The following is a 15764-nucleotide window of genomic DNA, read 5'->3' as shown; positions in this document are numbered from 1 at the left end:
TGATGTTGCCAGTCACTTAGAGCACACGAGGAAGCCAGGGACCAATGCCAAAGTAGCTGTTGCTTTGCATAGAGCTGCAAGCCTGAATTCCCTTTACAAGGACAGTGGGTGAATGACTAACTTGGCAGACTAGGGTGTACAAACCCTCTATTAGCTCTCTCCTGCTTGGAAAAAATTCTTTAATAGCCGAGAGAACTGTAAACCATGCCCAGATTCAGCTAGTTTCATGGGAAATATCTGCTTCAATCCTGTTTTCAAAGCTAATCACCTGCTGCAGTATACACTAGTTAAGTGTGGAGGGAGAAGGTAGCCGCTAGGCTGTCCTCTAACAGCCTTGATGGTCACTGCTCATGCAGCCCAGTTGTTCAGTTCGTCTTAAAAAGGTTCGGGACATATACGTCAGAAGCTTACAGATGCTAAGAAAGTCAGTGTCTCAGATAAACAGTCAGGACCTGCTACTGCATTTACTTCAGAGGAAAAATACATTTCCAGAGAGAAAATGTATGTTGCATATACAGAATTTACAGGGCAAATGGAAACAGCAGACTCCACAACAGGCAGTTTGGGTGAGAGAGAGAAATGGCTATGAAACAAAACCAAACTCCCCATAACTTAGGGATGGGAAGCATCCCTTGAACAGTTTTATATTATGTTGCCATGGGGCACGAGCTATAACAATACATACAGCTTTGGTTTCATACATTGAGACAATGGTTAAAAATACAGAAACTGCTATTGGGAGAGATATAGGGGAGATTAAAAAAAAAAACCCCACAGATGCCCAAAGTCTCAGTGTAAAGTTTTGACTGACAGGGAACTTGCATCACTTGACAGCAGAAACCACACTACCGTTACACAGATGTTCACATATATAAGTTTAAATTGCTAATTTGCTATTTTACAGCAGAAGGAATAACTACCAGTTTCTCAAGAACAAATGAACTAAGGAACACACTTTAAAAACAACCTAGAAAACAGATGTATGCTACAGTATGACAAGAGCATCTGGTTACACTTAGGTGGAATCATTTCATCTTGCTGAGAAAAAAGGGGTGGTGCTTCTCCCCAAACCCTGCTGCATTCCAGGATTTCCTCACCAGCTTTGCAAAAAATGTAAAATACGCATGTGAGGGGCCTGGAAAGGCAGAAGCTCCACGGAATAGCAAAAGACATTTAATTGCTTTCAGGTTTACAGCTAGTTAGCTGCCACACGGTGAAAATGTTCCAAAATTGCAAAGATGCAATGCAATAAACTGAAGCAGAGATGCAGAACAAAATAATCCTAAAATATTCTGTCTGATCCCCATCTCCATCTGACATTGCAGGATGATTTGTATTGGAAGTGGAGATGGGGGGAAAACCAGAAACTACAGACATGCAAGAAACTGTTCTAAAAAACAAGTGATTTTTTTTTCTTACAGTGGCACCACAAAATGACAAAGTTGTCTTGCTGCAGGTCAGCCTCCAAAAATCACAATTTGAAGTATTTAAAATATTCTAGGCTTAAGAGCGAGCCACAAACCAACCTGTAACAGAGGAACACACTTACGCAGACCCATGGATGTTTGAGAGCCTGGTCAGCTGTGATGCGCTTTGCTGGGTTTATCGTCAGCATTTGATTGATTAAATTCTTTGCTTCAGGAGTCACAGTGTCCCATTCAGGTGATGGGAACTGAAAGAGGAAGAAGAAAGAGATGATTAACTCAAAATATCTTCTCCTACTGGCAGAAGGGATTTTCCCGCCCACACAGCTGAACTCCAGCTTTTCCCCTTTTGCTACCAGGGCTAACATATTTGAAAAAACCATAAATTTTTGTGAAAGCCTGCACTGAATGAAAATTCTACAGAATCCAACAAATGAATGGTACCAGAGAGCAGGACATACCTGTACCATTCAGCAAATACAGGCAGGAGGATTAGCAGCTTTAAAAGCCTTAAGGATTCAGTCAGACCTTTGAATTTCATTCATACTCACCAGTCAAAAAAGTACAGTCATAGATCTTTTTAACTGAGTTGTGACATGAAAAACACAAGCATTTTTTTTTTAACTCATCTTGCTCCTTCTGTAGCATGCTAAAAAGCTATAACAGCATATACAATATCACAAACACTTATCTATAGCAAAACCTTGTGAAAGCAATAACTGCTAACACACAACATCCTGTCAGGTATATTTTCCCCACCATAAAGTACACTACAGTGGAACAACACCAGGCACTTAGGTGTAAGCAAGGCACCAGAAAGTTGTTAGCAAGCATCTACCATACCAGAAATCATTGCTTGCAGAGCAAGAGAGATGCGATAGCGGATGGGAACACAGAAGCATGGAAAAAAAGAACAGGACATCAAGTATTTCAGCTGCTGATCATCCATGAGGGGTAACTGTGTTCCATCCTATAGTTCCAGTAATGATAAAGATGGGATATTTAAGCCATCCTCCAGATGCTTGGATGTGGTACAGATGACAGCACGTTGAGACTAAATGCAGTATATCTCACCCCTATGAACCTACTGTACATGTTACAAATACAGATGAACTTGGCAGCACAAAGGTAAATCTGCTGTTGGGTTAAAAGTCCTCTGTTTTTAAAGGGAGGGGGCAGAGGGAGAAGGAACGAAGGAAGATTGATCTGAATTGAGAATATTTCCTTACAGTACTACAGCACTTAGAGGAAGTTTATTCCATCTGTCTTCTGCATGTTGTGCTTTGCTCAGCTGGGTCATGAAAATACACTCATCATACTCAATCTGCATATAATCTTTCTTCTGCATTCTCAGGCATCAGCAAAGCATTATACAATTTGTTCTGCAAACATTGCAAGGGACTATTTAAAAATCATAACATTGAGCTTTTAGCCAGGACACTTCCCACCCTCCCATTAACTCAAAAACATTCATGGTCACACCTTGCAAAACCCCTACTGAACAACACAAAGTCTAATTCAGTTACCACTTCCTCTGTGGGTCAAGAGATAACAGTCCAGTACATACAGCTCCCTAGATGCTGAGGTAAGGACACCAGGTGCATGTATGCCAGTAAAACTTGAGCTGTTCTCTGCCAGGCAAAACAAGGGAGGAATCTACTGGAACTTGTTCATTATATATAGGAATGGAAAAACAACAGGAAGATGAACTATAGGAGGTGTCAGGATTAGGCACTTAACTTTCCATTACTTGCAAAAAGAGACATTTAATCCCCAAAGTACTTTGAAAATCCACATCTATATAATTAGTGCAAAAAAGAGAACAAGCAACACAGGAAGAACACAGGAACAAGAGAGGCAGGAAGGCAAGAGAAGAATAGAAGTCCATTTAAGGCTATCAGATACAAAGACATTACTTTCCTTTCACTCAGGAAGCCACTGAGCCACGACATAGGGCCAGGCAGACTTTTGTTCTCCCCACATACAGCCACTCTGCTGGTCTCAGGCTCGGAAGCTGGGTGGAAACTGGGGTCCAGCAGAACCCCAGGTTTCTATGTGCCACCCCCAGGGCAGCCCGTAAAATGAGCTCCCCAACTTCCTCTTGATACTTGTGCCCACAGGTTTTGAACTACAAGTTCAGGAGTTCCTTCTTCCTTCCCAAGCCTCCTCACTTGGAAGAACTTATATCAAGTATCCAAACTACTGTACCCAGATCAGGTTTTACATCATATTTGCTCCCCAGTTCTAACCTCCTTGCTATTCCTCTCCTTCAGGCACTTCTTATACCTCAGTTTGGGATGCTCTGAGAACTGCCCCAGGATCTGCCCGGCTTCTTACCGGAGCCTCAAACCCACTATGCTGATCCCCACAACCAAGCCACCCCTCCCATTTAGTCTACTCACAGGGCTCCATGCTTTCCACAGCTGAAGGAAATTCCACTGTGGAGCAGAGGAGAGCTGATGCTGTAAGTTAAGCAGTTACTTCCTTAGAACACTTCCTCACACTTTTAGTGAGGCCGTGATAAAGTCAGACTCTTTCAGGCAGAGCGGAGGGAAAGCAGAATGAAAGAGTTCGCATTGGTAAAGTCTTCAGGACTTTGCTGTGGTAAATGCACCAGACGACACCGTTTCCCATCATCTGCATTCCCAGCTCTCCATTTCCCTAATGGCCAGCAGTGCCTTGATGCCCACTACAATGCTTTCCACATGTCCTTTTAGTAGCCCCATAGAATATACCAGGCAGCGAAGACAAAAAGGTGCAGGAACACGCCAAACATCATCACTTTGGATGGTAGCTTGGGGCCTGGTGCTGGACACCAAGTAAAAGAACAGCATGTTTTGGATGGCTAAGTGGAACAGTACTTCTACACCCATGCAGGTACTCAGCAAGAAAGTGCCCTTACGTCATAGGCTCCGGCTTTGATCTGCTGATAGAGTTTGTGCTGATCTTCATCCCAAAAGGGAGGGTACCCCACTAGTAATATGTACAGAATCACTCCTGGGAGGGAGAGACACAGATACACTATGGTTAGGCTAATATGCCAATTAGTCCTTCAGCCCCTCTTCCTTCCCTCTTGACACTCCCCAAGGCAATGACTGTTCTGCATCTTCATTTGCCATCATACTTAGTCTTATGAGGTGCTGGAAGACAATACAAATCTCTCCTCTGCTGAACCTCGCCCTGGCACTTCACGTGCAGCTCTTACCCCCCACCGCCAGGAGCAAGAACTAGGTGCGGGATGTCCTTCTACCCTCCTCCCCTGGCTGTCATAGCTGCTGAGCCACAACTCCCAGCTGCTCTAAGGATAAGCTAAGCCACATCCCTTGGGGTTGCTGGCAGCAAGGGACTTCTTAACAAGGAACAGCTTTTTAGATGCTTGTTGTGCACGCTCTTGGGACAGAAAGCCATCGACAAAACTAACAGTCCTGGCCTGCAGAGACACATTTAGTTCATGTCAGGCAACACTGATACCACAGCTTTAAACTTACCAGTCCCAGATACATTTACACTTTGTTTTTTCCTTTTAAAAATCAGCTCCCTTCAATATTTCATCTTCTACATAGTTAGTGAAATAGAAAATTGCTACAGTGACCTAAATAACTGACTCTGCAAAGCACAAACAGGTTCTATCTCGAGTCTCAAGCATGCAATAGATGGACTGAAGAAAGGATTAGGAGCCAAAATCAAATTAATTCAGGCTCCAGTATCAGCTCTGCCTGCACAAGGTGCTTATTCTCAATGTGCCTTCATCTCCCCACCTGTCAAGAAGGAACACTGCATTCCCTCCCAGCAATAGAGCGTAAGGAATTGCTCCTATATACGGAAAGGTGTTGTGTAAATGTAAAATGTTTTGATGGAATCTTACCACATGCCCATATATCCACTGGTTTTCCATAAGGATCTTTTCTTAAGACTTCAGGGGAGAGGTAGCCTGGAGTGCCAGCAAACCCTGCCAGGAAATGGATGACATGAAGTACTTACAGTCCCCAAGCAGAAAAGATATGCTGTGATACCACAAAATCCACTAACGGTAGCCAACAAAGTTCAAAACCCATTCCCCCCTGCCCCATGCATATCTGCTAGAGATACAGATACCTCTGGTAGAGCAGCAGAAAGGGGGAAAAAATTGGATTGGGTTAAGCATCTACATGTTGTTTAACAAGTCAAAATGGAAAAGAAAGAAGGGACGTGTCACGCAGCTGAGCACAAACTCCTGTGCCAGGCCTCAAATCATTGCTACATGTATGACTTGGAGTTTGAAAATGCTAGACACGGACGGGATGCAACCCATTGCCAAATGGTGTGGGCAGACCAGAAGGAGCAGCCATCTCTCCAGTCTCCACCGCACTGCAGAATCTCAGAGCTGATGTTTAGCCTGAGAAGGTCTCATTTCTAATTCTGTTTTACCTAAACAAAGATAAGGCCAGATCCAAATGTGCCTGAGGAAGGCCAGGTCAAACTCATTTCTGTAAAATGACCAAACAAAATTCCAGATCTCAACACTCCTGAGCAGTAGGAAAATTTGGAACAGGGTCTAAACTTAGCAGCTGCATTCATCTCTAACACTAGCATCTACTGAACACTGAGAAGAAAAATAGAGAAATAAACAGCCACATCTTCTGCCCTTACTTATCATTCTTTCTTCTATCACACCTAGGCTTGTGCTTAAGGACCTAGAGGGTTGGGACGCTGGGAAAGGAAGTAGCAATGCCAAATACATGCAAGCGTGCTGAAAAAGAGCTGAGAAAATACTCAGGATGACTGCAACTCAACCAGGCTCCAGGAGGGAGGTGAGCAAAAGTGGGAAAGCTCAAACACTCTTACCAAACCAGGCCTGCTGCTCTCCCTGCACTTCTATAGCCAGTCCGAAGTCAGCCAGTTTGACAGCAGCACCCTTACATTTACTTGCCAGTAGCAAATTCTCAGGCTGGGGAAAAGAAAGAAGAAAGCGGGTAAGAATGAAAGACTGATATCCTCTTTAAAGCCTCCTGCCTCAGTATTCACATCATTTAAGTTGACTGAATTTAGCAGGAACATACTAAAGCTGTTTGGACTAAGGGAGCACAACAGCAACTAACAGCCTTGACCTACAGTGGCAGAAAATTCTCAAGTCTAACACAAATTCTTTTCTCTCCCTCCTAAAATCGTCTATAGGAGCCAGAGCCTCTCCCAGCCCAGCCTGCACTTTATATGCTGACACCAGAGGGCACTGACAGTACAGTTCCTGCAGCACAGAACCCAAAATTTGTTTCTGTTATCCCTGCAGAAAGCAGGGAGGGGAAGAAGATGCAGCAGACACAATCTGCAGTGATGTTTCTCCCCACAAACACTACATAGTCCCCAAGGCACTGGAAAAGTAAATATGACGCTAATAAGGGCTGCCAAATAGAGAGCTGTAATATGGGAAGGCATCAACTAGATAGGCAGTAGCTTTCATCCCTTACAGAAAAAGCCTCAGCCTCAAATTGGCATAAACAGCACAGCAATAAGTAGTCTTGTAAGCTCTTTTTCCACGCTATGAATCCTCATTTACAGCAGTGTAAAATATGTTATTTTGCCCACTGCCTCTCACCTACACCATGGGGAGCCATGTCACTTCTCCCATGTGCCAGGAATGAGAGAGAGTTTTTTGCCCTTCACATTTCCACCTCACGTCAATCTCTCTTGGATCATAATTCTGTGGTGCTCCAGCACAAGACTTCAGCAGAAGGCTTAACACAATTCCCAAAATTGTACTGAGACAATGAACGGCTTCCTTTGAAGTGTCCGAGCAGCTAGTTACAGGGGTCCTCTTTGAAACTCCAAAGCCTTGAACATGGTAGCTATTACAGCGCAGCAGGAAACTCAACTTGTAGACAGAGACAAGCCAGGACAGGGTCATTACTTCCCATCCTACCCCCTTCTGAACATTTGTGCAACACATATCAATTTGAGTTTTTAATCTAGCAAGATATTCTGGAAATCCAGAAGCAGGACTTTGTCTTCGTTTCATAAATTTGGTGGGGGCCTTGTCTGCAGCCTGCCCCGCATTTTCACCCCATTGTGACCCTCCACCACTGTTCTGCCTAACAGGAATAGGATGCTTTCCTCATTCACCTGCCTTTGAGTGTAGGACTACTGGGCAAGTGCCTTCTTTTTGCTTCAAATGAAGATAAAATGGCTTTGCCTGTCACAGTCCTTGCTGCAAGCAACATGGAAGGAAGAGGTACGGGGTATCAGTACATTTTGATGCCTCTGGCTCTTCACTACATTGGAAGTGGAGAAGATTGTGTTAATTAAGCTACACAGATGAAAACTCACCAGCATAAACAAGTTCCTACAGTAAACCCTCCCAAATTCAGACCACATCTGGGCTTGGCTTGACACTAAGAAATAGTGAAATTTAAGTCAGGCTTATGCTAGCTAAGCAAAATTTGCCTCTAAAATTCAGCTACAAACACCTTAAGGCTAATGATGCTTATCCATGTGCGTGTTTGCCAACATATGGCTTGTCTCAGGTTTCACATACTCTTTGTACAGATGTGATTACATACCCCAATTTCTTACTGTCCCTATGGGTTCTTTAAGGGCATGCCAGACGAAAGACTAGCTTAGAAGAAGGAGGTGCAAAAGACAAAATTTTGCATGAAGCAAGCTCTGCTCTGCAGTTATTACACACTGATCCTGAAGGCCAAGTTTTTGGCAAGGAGATTGAATATTAAATAAAGAGCACAGCATCATTTATTGCTAAAAAGAATGACTACTCCTCAGGCCTGGATAGTTTCAGTGAATCGAAACAACTGACAGAAGAAACACATTAACTATGAGGGGAGAATCTAACACTTGATAAGTTTTGAACAAGATCACAATTTTAACACAAACAAAACTTGGGGAGCAAAACAGATGATGTCTTTTCAGAGTGCACCATCCTGAACAGAGGATGCAAAAGAAAACTCATACCATCCTGTGCTAGAAGACACTACCCATTTCCACAGAGGTCCTCCTTAGCAGAGCCTCTCAGAGGTTACCTTCCTCAAGAGCAGTGTCAGCGCTAATCCAGATCATCCTGGTCATTCCACAGCAGATCACTTGCATCTTTTCACAGTGCTCTGAGTCAGAGGGCCAAAGTGTTGCGAGAGAATTTGCCAGAAACATTAAGGGTTGACAGTTGTTTGCTAGGTTGAAACACTGGGGAAACACTGCCACTGAACTTACAACATGCATTTACCATGCTCTCTGCAAATTATTTTTATACCTTTCTGTATGTGTTCTGCAACAAACCATCACTAATAGCAGGTGTCATCCTGCATTAATTTAACCAGAACACTGGTGGCCATCACCATTCCCACTTTAGACAGAGAAGGCTGCAGGGCAGGCAGACCTTCCTGCACAAGGCTTTTCATTCTGGAGCCAGCCCAGCTCCCAGTACAACTGGCACTGTGTGGGAAGGGAGTTTAAGTAACTCTACTGCGGGGGCTCTGGGTCTATAAATGTGTTAGAAGGTGGCAAATGGTCGATTCACCCAGTGTTTCACTGGCTAGCAGTTTGGTTTTTAGATTAAAGGCTTCTACTGATGAGGAAAAAAGAAATGGATGAAAAATTCTTGTTGTGCATCTCTATCCTAGCCCAATGGCATGTGTTTGGCAATTCAAGTGCAGAATAAAAATATACATGTTCTGTGTAGACAAACTCATCTTGGCAGATTGAACAGTGTGCCTCAGGTCTATAGAGATCTCTTCAACAACAGACTAGAAAGAATCCTTCGTTCTAATGAATCCTACCCAAATTTCTCTGAAAGCCTGTTGTTCCCAAGGATCATAACTACCCCATCCTGGAGCTGCCTCAGAGAGGCTGACAGCTGGCAAGGTTCATGAAGTCCAGACCCAAAACTTCCTTGAGAGTTCAGCACAACTTCTGGAAAAATCCAAAAGAGCAAATTTGTGCTTCAGGAGCCTCTGAGCCCAGTTCAAGTTAAAAAAAAAAAAAAAAAAAAAAAAAAAAAAGCCCTGCCAGCTGGCAACACAGTATTCCTCTTCCAATGATCCCCCGGCTGTTCTCCTCACCCTCTGTGGCACGGAGGAAATATTACCTTCAAGTCCCTGTGCACGATATCATGCTGGTGAATGTGATTCACACTCTCCAGTATCTGATGAATACAGTGGCTGCAAGATAAAGGGAGAGACACACAGGGTTACGCGCACACACACACACACACACACACTTGACATCTCATCTCATCCCAGAACTATTCCCCTAACTTTTATATTGGTACGAGGGAGAGTCCAGGACCCCAGGCCAACTCCCTTTGTCCTGACCGATGTGGACGTCACAGCTCAGTATTGTCACAGCTGGACTCCCACCTTCCAGCAACGGGATGCTAAACACATCCTAGCTATGACAGAACCTCAAAGCCTTTGTCCTACCTCCCATCACCTCCTTTCTTTCCTCCCCTTCACACTACATATCCCATTTGTTTCTTCAGCCCATTTCTTCACACAGCAGAGCTGAGGCACCTGAGTATCTGCAAACTGGCAGAGATTGCTAGTTTATCTGCAAACTCTCAGCAGCCGAGATTGGGCAAACAGGGCTAAACCACTCCAGGAAACATTCGGTTGGGCTAGTGCAGAGCAAAGAATAAACTTTTGGAAAGCAGCAGCCTCAGCAAACTCCTGGGTGCCTGCCAGGTTGCAAAGCTTTCAGAGCAGCATCTCAAGCACTTTACATACACAACGTGTGCACACACCCGCTTGCTGGGTGCCTTTTAAGTACAGATCCCACTTAAGGGGCTAGTGATCTGAAAAGCAGACTCATTCCCCGTTGAGTGCACTGTGCCACACTCCTCCAACTCAGAAAACTAATGCCTCTGCTACTCTCATTGCTGTAACCACATGGGAAAAAGACATATTATTAACACCTGTCATATAAGGACAGCACAACATACCCATGGGTGAGATTTCTGGTAAAAATCATCTGCTAAAAACTTCCTCAGCTCCCAAGATGAAGCTGATAAAGCATAATGACATATGTGCATAAGTGAGATCCTAACAAAATACTCCTCTCAATGTGGAAAGGAGTAGGGATTTTGACAGCTTGCACAGCTGGGCAGTAAGAAACCAGATGTGGGCAACTCAGCCTGTGTCCTGTGACAATTCTCACCATAGGAGCGGTGAGTCCCCTTGTTGAACTTTGCGAGTCTCATGGGAAAAATTTGAAACGAGTGAAATATGTCGGGGAAGGGAAATGGCTACTGGAAAAGATGGGATGAGGGTGAAGGGAGGAAGAGGGCAGGATGTGCAGCACAGTATAACTGTTACCCCCCACTTCCAGAGCTGGCAGTACAATCCTCAGGGTAGCAATCCATGAATATCTCCCCGCTCCCAAAACAAAAAATGTATAATTAGAACAGAGCTGAGTCTGAGCGAGAGAGATTTTCTGGCCAAAAATGGCAAAAGTGTGAGGTGTCCCAGGCGAGCCAAGCACAGCGGATTGGCACAGACCTCGCTCCCTCGCTCTCCCAGCCTGCTCTGGAATTCAGCTCGGCATGGGGAGAGAAAGGGAGGAGTTTCACTCAATCATCTTGTGGGCACTGCAAGGCCTGGCCAGCTGAAAGTCAGAGGGCTGAGCACCCTTAGGAAAGCAACAGACACTCCCTTTCCCCTAGCCTACCCATAATTTTCTGGATCAGTGTTCCTCACTGCCAGCTCCAGACCATTTCTGGGAACAGACATTGGCAAAAGAGGCAGAGGGAAGGATGGTGATAACCTTCAAACTTCACAACTTCAGGGCAGAATGGGTTGAGTGACTGTGTGCGTGTGAGACGCTGTGCCTACAACATCCATACAACTCTGCTGGAAATGTCCACAGGGCTCCCAGATCTCCCTGCCGGGAGCTCCCTTGTAGGCAACCAGCCTACTGGCCTTCCCTGTCACCAGATGGCTCGCCAGTGGAGCGCGCTGTGCAATGCAGTGCTTCACTTGAGAGCATCATGCAGTGCCCAGAAGGCAGCAGCTGTAAGCATACCACAGGGAAAGCAAGTAAGCACCCACACAGTCCGTGAGAGTACATACAGGAATGCTCCGGATCACACACTTTCCTTCCTTACATTCAGGAAAGGCATGCTGTTCTCATCACAGCTCCCAGCTCAACCTGGTGTGCTCACCACTTCAGTACAAGCACCTTCACAGTACTGCCAACTGAACTCCCCCTGCAGCAACACCCACTAGGCACTTCTTCCGCCTCTTCTCTCACAGCTCTCCCCAATTCCTGCTCCCATGAGGATGAGGATGGTATGAGCACGCAGGTGCAGAATAAGCAGAGGTGAATCATACCCATCAGGCCACTCCCAGGCCCTGCTAAAGCAGAACAGAAGCTGCCTAATCCCAGGCTTGATTTCAAATGCTCCATGTTCAGAAGACGAGTCGTAGAGCACCCTGGGCTATTGCTGCACAAACAGCCCACCTGCCTAAACAGTACAGTCCATTTCAGGGAACTCACACACATGGAGAGGAGGGACACTCCAAAAAGGAAGGGCAGAACTTTAAATCTGCTTAATATCAAAATACAAAAGTCACTCTCAAACATTGTTCCTCTTTTCACTACACCAGCAAGCTTACAGTCACAGAAGACTTTCACAGAAACATAGCCTCCTCCCAGTAAACCATGACCTAGACACAGGTAAATTAAATGGGTCTGTCCAAAAGCAGTGGCACATCACTGGAACCCGAGTATGAGAAAACAGAGGCCCAGCAGCTAGTACTCTCACGCAGCCACAGGACAGCTCTGTCCTGCATTTGTTCTCTAAGGACACCCTGTCACCACCCACCAGAAAGGTCAGGCAGACAAAGCCACTAGCAACAGATCTCCCAGGAAAGAGCACACTGCGACAGCAGAGTCTGCAAGGGGCAAGGGCTAGAGCTGTGGTGAGTCAGAGGCTGACCGGGGACAATAGTTTATGCTAATAGCAGAAAGAAGAATGATTTTTTCCAGACAGGGAGCAAGAGTTTCAGAACAAAGCCATGCACAGAAACAGCAGTCAGGAAATTCATTCCACTTGCCAACACACGTGGCACACACACAGAAGGGTCTGGAAACAGTCTTACCTGGCATCTGCTTCACTGTAGTATTCTCTGGCAACAATATCCTCAAAGAGCTCCCCACCAGTAACCCTGAAATTTAAAATAATAAGAGGGGTTACAGAGTCTGTCCGTATGTAGCTGGGAGGCTGTATAGCACATACGCTGCCTCCCTGACTGGGCCCTTTTCCCCCAGAAGCCTCTCAGCAGCCCGCACTGAACAGCTTGCACGGGGCTGCTGCAGCACAGGGGAGATTAGGAAAACGCCACAGCCGCGGCCCAAGCACTAGAACATTCATGAGACCCCTTGGACTGTCGTTTCACCAGCAGTATTCTGGACACCATTGATGTACTGGGCACAAATGGTCCATGTTCCTCTACAGAGTTTAGCATACGATAAGCTTGGGCGAAACACACCCATCCTCTGTTCCCTGCAGACTACCTCCCTACACAGGATAGCTGCCCTTTGCCATCCGACACTCACATCTGCTGCCAGGAGCTTTCCTGGTCCATCCCCCACCACACCATAAATGGATTTTTGTCAAACGGACTAGAGTTGTGTATGGGCTCAAAAGGGAAAGAGAGAATTAGAATAACACAGGTGCTTTTTATTCCACTCTTAGTCAACCATCCACACGTCTGTATCACTGATGAAGCATCAAAGCCAAAGAGAGACACTTACAGATCAAAGACGAGGTAATGGAAACCTTCTTCTGAAATACTGTCATGGAGCCGCACTGCAAAAACACAATCAAGAAATGGGGATTTAGATAGCATGTAGCAAATATGACACTTCACAGATCAGACCTATCCACAAAACCAAGTTCTCCCTCAACCCCAATCAATCTATTAATTCCCCATGCCCCTTGTTTTGCGTGCTCACTTAGTGACCTTAGTGCAACCTATTTCCTTCCGTTATCTCAAAGGAACAGATGGGTGTCCTCCACATACACCCAACCCCTCCCCCATGTCAAAACAAACTCTAAATACCTTGGACCCTTCTCCTACTCTAATGTTTCAGTACCCTCCTTTCACATCTGCCCACCCTTTCCTCCACACTCACGTTTTGTGAGTCTCTCCCCACCCACTTTGATTTCGCAAGACAAACGCTTTTCAGAATCTCCAACCAAAAACCAAAAAAATCTACCTCTGAACCCACCTACATGTCAGTGCCATCATCTGTGAAGCTCAACGAACGCAGTTCCTTCCCTGTATTTTTTCTTGCTCCATTCTGACTTCCACCCCAAACCCTTAACCAAAATTCAGTGCCAGCTTCCTGCCTCATTTTTCCAGATCTGTTTGTTAGCGCAGGCATATCTGACCACATTCCCCTTCACAAAATCTCATCCTCCTTCAGCTCCCTTACCTATATCCTATTAGTTCTACTCCTATCATCTGAATGACTCTTCATCTTTTCCCCTTCCTTTAACTGCCAGGATTGGGGTTGCTCCCATGGTGGGCTGCTATCCTTTAGTATTCTTTGTCCTCCTTCTGCCATGTTACCAGTGGGCAACACCAATAACTATCATATTTATGAAGCCAACACGCAGGGACACATTTCTCCTTTAGTGCTGTTTCCTCCTGTCCGAGTCAAAATCTCACTTTCTTTGATGTTTTCTGGATACCTAGGCACTAATTCCAACTCTGAAAGAGAAAGTAAGTTCTTCAATTGATCTCACTAATCCCCCTCTATTTATCTCTTTTCTCCCCAGTGGAAAACTTCTGTATATTGCCTGCCAATCAGAGTCACAACCTAGCAATGCTATTTGACTCAATTCCTAAACTTTGACACTTGGACTAGGAATAGGTCATCCTCTTTATATGGGTCTCTCTAAAGTACAGGCTTTCCTTCCTGATTCATTCAATCAAAACAACTAGCCCAGGCTGGGTCTCAGTCACTGCAACACCTTGTTATTTAGTGTTGACCAAAGTAAGATTACTGTTCTCATCCCTCCAAGACAAAGATTGTTATTCTCCTCCATCATTTTAATGATGCCTCTGCATCTCTTCAGTCTTCTGTTCTATTCTGTATAAAATATAGGCAACCTGTCTTGACTTTTCCCACCGTGATGATTATCTCTTTACCCATACCAAGAGGTCAATTTGCACCTCTTATTGGCTCATGATGTCAGCTACCATCACCGTCTTGGGAATGCTTCAAAGAAGCACTTGGCATACGCTCCCATCTCATATGAACAGCTTTGGTAAGTGTTCTCAGTGCTCTCCTCTAATCCTCCTTATAACTCTCCTTTGCTTAGACACCGTTTCACATGCATGCTAACACACACACAACAGTGTAGCACAGATGTAGCACTGAGACCACTACCAGTACTTTTCCCAAAAGCATTTCATTGTTTCCTCATTCTTCCTGCCTGACTGCACTTTCTTATTTTTTTTTTCTCCTGACTTAATTTACAAAATCTCTGGGCTGTTCCCCTGAGCATGTTCCTTTCCTCAGTGTTTCTATTGCACCTAACTGTAGGGGTCTGGAAGGGATATTCTATATATGACACAATGCTGAAAAAAAGTGATTACAGTTAGAGTAACAGGAGAGCAGGTGTTTCAGATGAAACATGCTGTTGCTAAAGCATGAAAACAGACACATCACCTTTAAGGATTAAGTTCCTTGAATCACTCTGCAAAAAAATCTTCTCCACGTAAGCAGCTTCACTTGGCTTTGTAGTAGCCTCCGTACACTACAACTTTGTGTTTGTATGAAAAATGCACTTCAAACTTGCCTCCTGAGCACTTGGCAGGATCCAACAGAGGTAGCATTATAAAAATGTAACAGAGAAGGAGGGTATTTCCTAGGAGGAAAGACTTCCATTCAAGACTAGAAACAAGAAGGAAAGTGGTTGAAACAGACCCTTGGATTCCCAGCACAGGGCAGGTTTTCACTCCAACATCATGAGACTAGTTGAGTATATGCAAAAGACAGGCACATAAACAAGAGCTAAGTGCCAGGACACAGACCAAAATCTACCAGGGGACCTTATGAAGAAGGAACAAGGAACAGATGAGGAGACTCCAAGGAAAGCTGAGATGTACTAAGAAAGTCGTGTCTGGTGACACTGAGTGTGCAAGAAAAAGCATTTTCCTCCCTCTAGCACCTGAAAAGAAGTAGTGCTGGAAGAAGGCCCAAGTCAAAGGGGAGAGCAGCACGAATGAAATCCCTGCAGAGGAGGAGCAGAGCCACTGACACCAAGAGCAGTGCCACGAAGAGAGAGCACCAAACACATCTGCAGGTTGAAGGGAGAAACACTGAACCATAAACTCTGACACAAAGATG

General features: G+C 44.9%; 1 protein-coding gene across 15 annotated transcripts in view; it reads right to left on the bottom strand.

The window, feature by feature from the left end:
* CAMK2G (calcium/calmodulin dependent protein kinase II gamma) overlaps window positions 1-15764 on the bottom strand; it is a 124833-nt gene that overhangs the window by 42227 nt on the left and 66842 nt on the right. For all 15 annotated transcript variants that reach the window (XM_064513842.1, XM_064513844.1, XM_064513843.1 and 12 more), the window contains exons 4-10: window positions 13158-13212; window positions 12503-12568; window positions 9493-9565; window positions 6249-6351; window positions 5290-5373; window positions 4327-4421; window positions 1550-1672 (exon numbers count right to left, since the gene is read on the bottom strand). In XM_064513842.1, the coding sequence (XP_064369912.1) occupies window positions 1550-1672; window positions 4327-4421; window positions 5290-5373; window positions 6249-6351; window positions 9493-9565; window positions 12503-12568; window positions 13158-13212 (599 nt within the window). The remainder of the gene's footprint in view (window positions 1-1549; window positions 1673-4326; window positions 4422-5289; window positions 5374-6248; window positions 6352-9492; window positions 9566-12502; window positions 12569-13157; window positions 13213-15764) is intronic.

The sequence above is a fragment of the Dromaius novaehollandiae genome, chromosome 6 (genome assembly GCF_036370855.1).
Source record: "Dromaius novaehollandiae isolate bDroNov1 chromosome 6, bDroNov1.hap1, whole genome shotgun sequence".
In the NCBI taxonomy this organism is placed as follows: domain Eukaryota; kingdom Metazoa; phylum Chordata; class Aves; order Casuariiformes; family Dromaiidae; genus Dromaius; species Dromaius novaehollandiae.
Note: the sequence above shows the minus strand (reverse complement) of the source record. Positions and strands in the feature narration are given on the sequence as shown.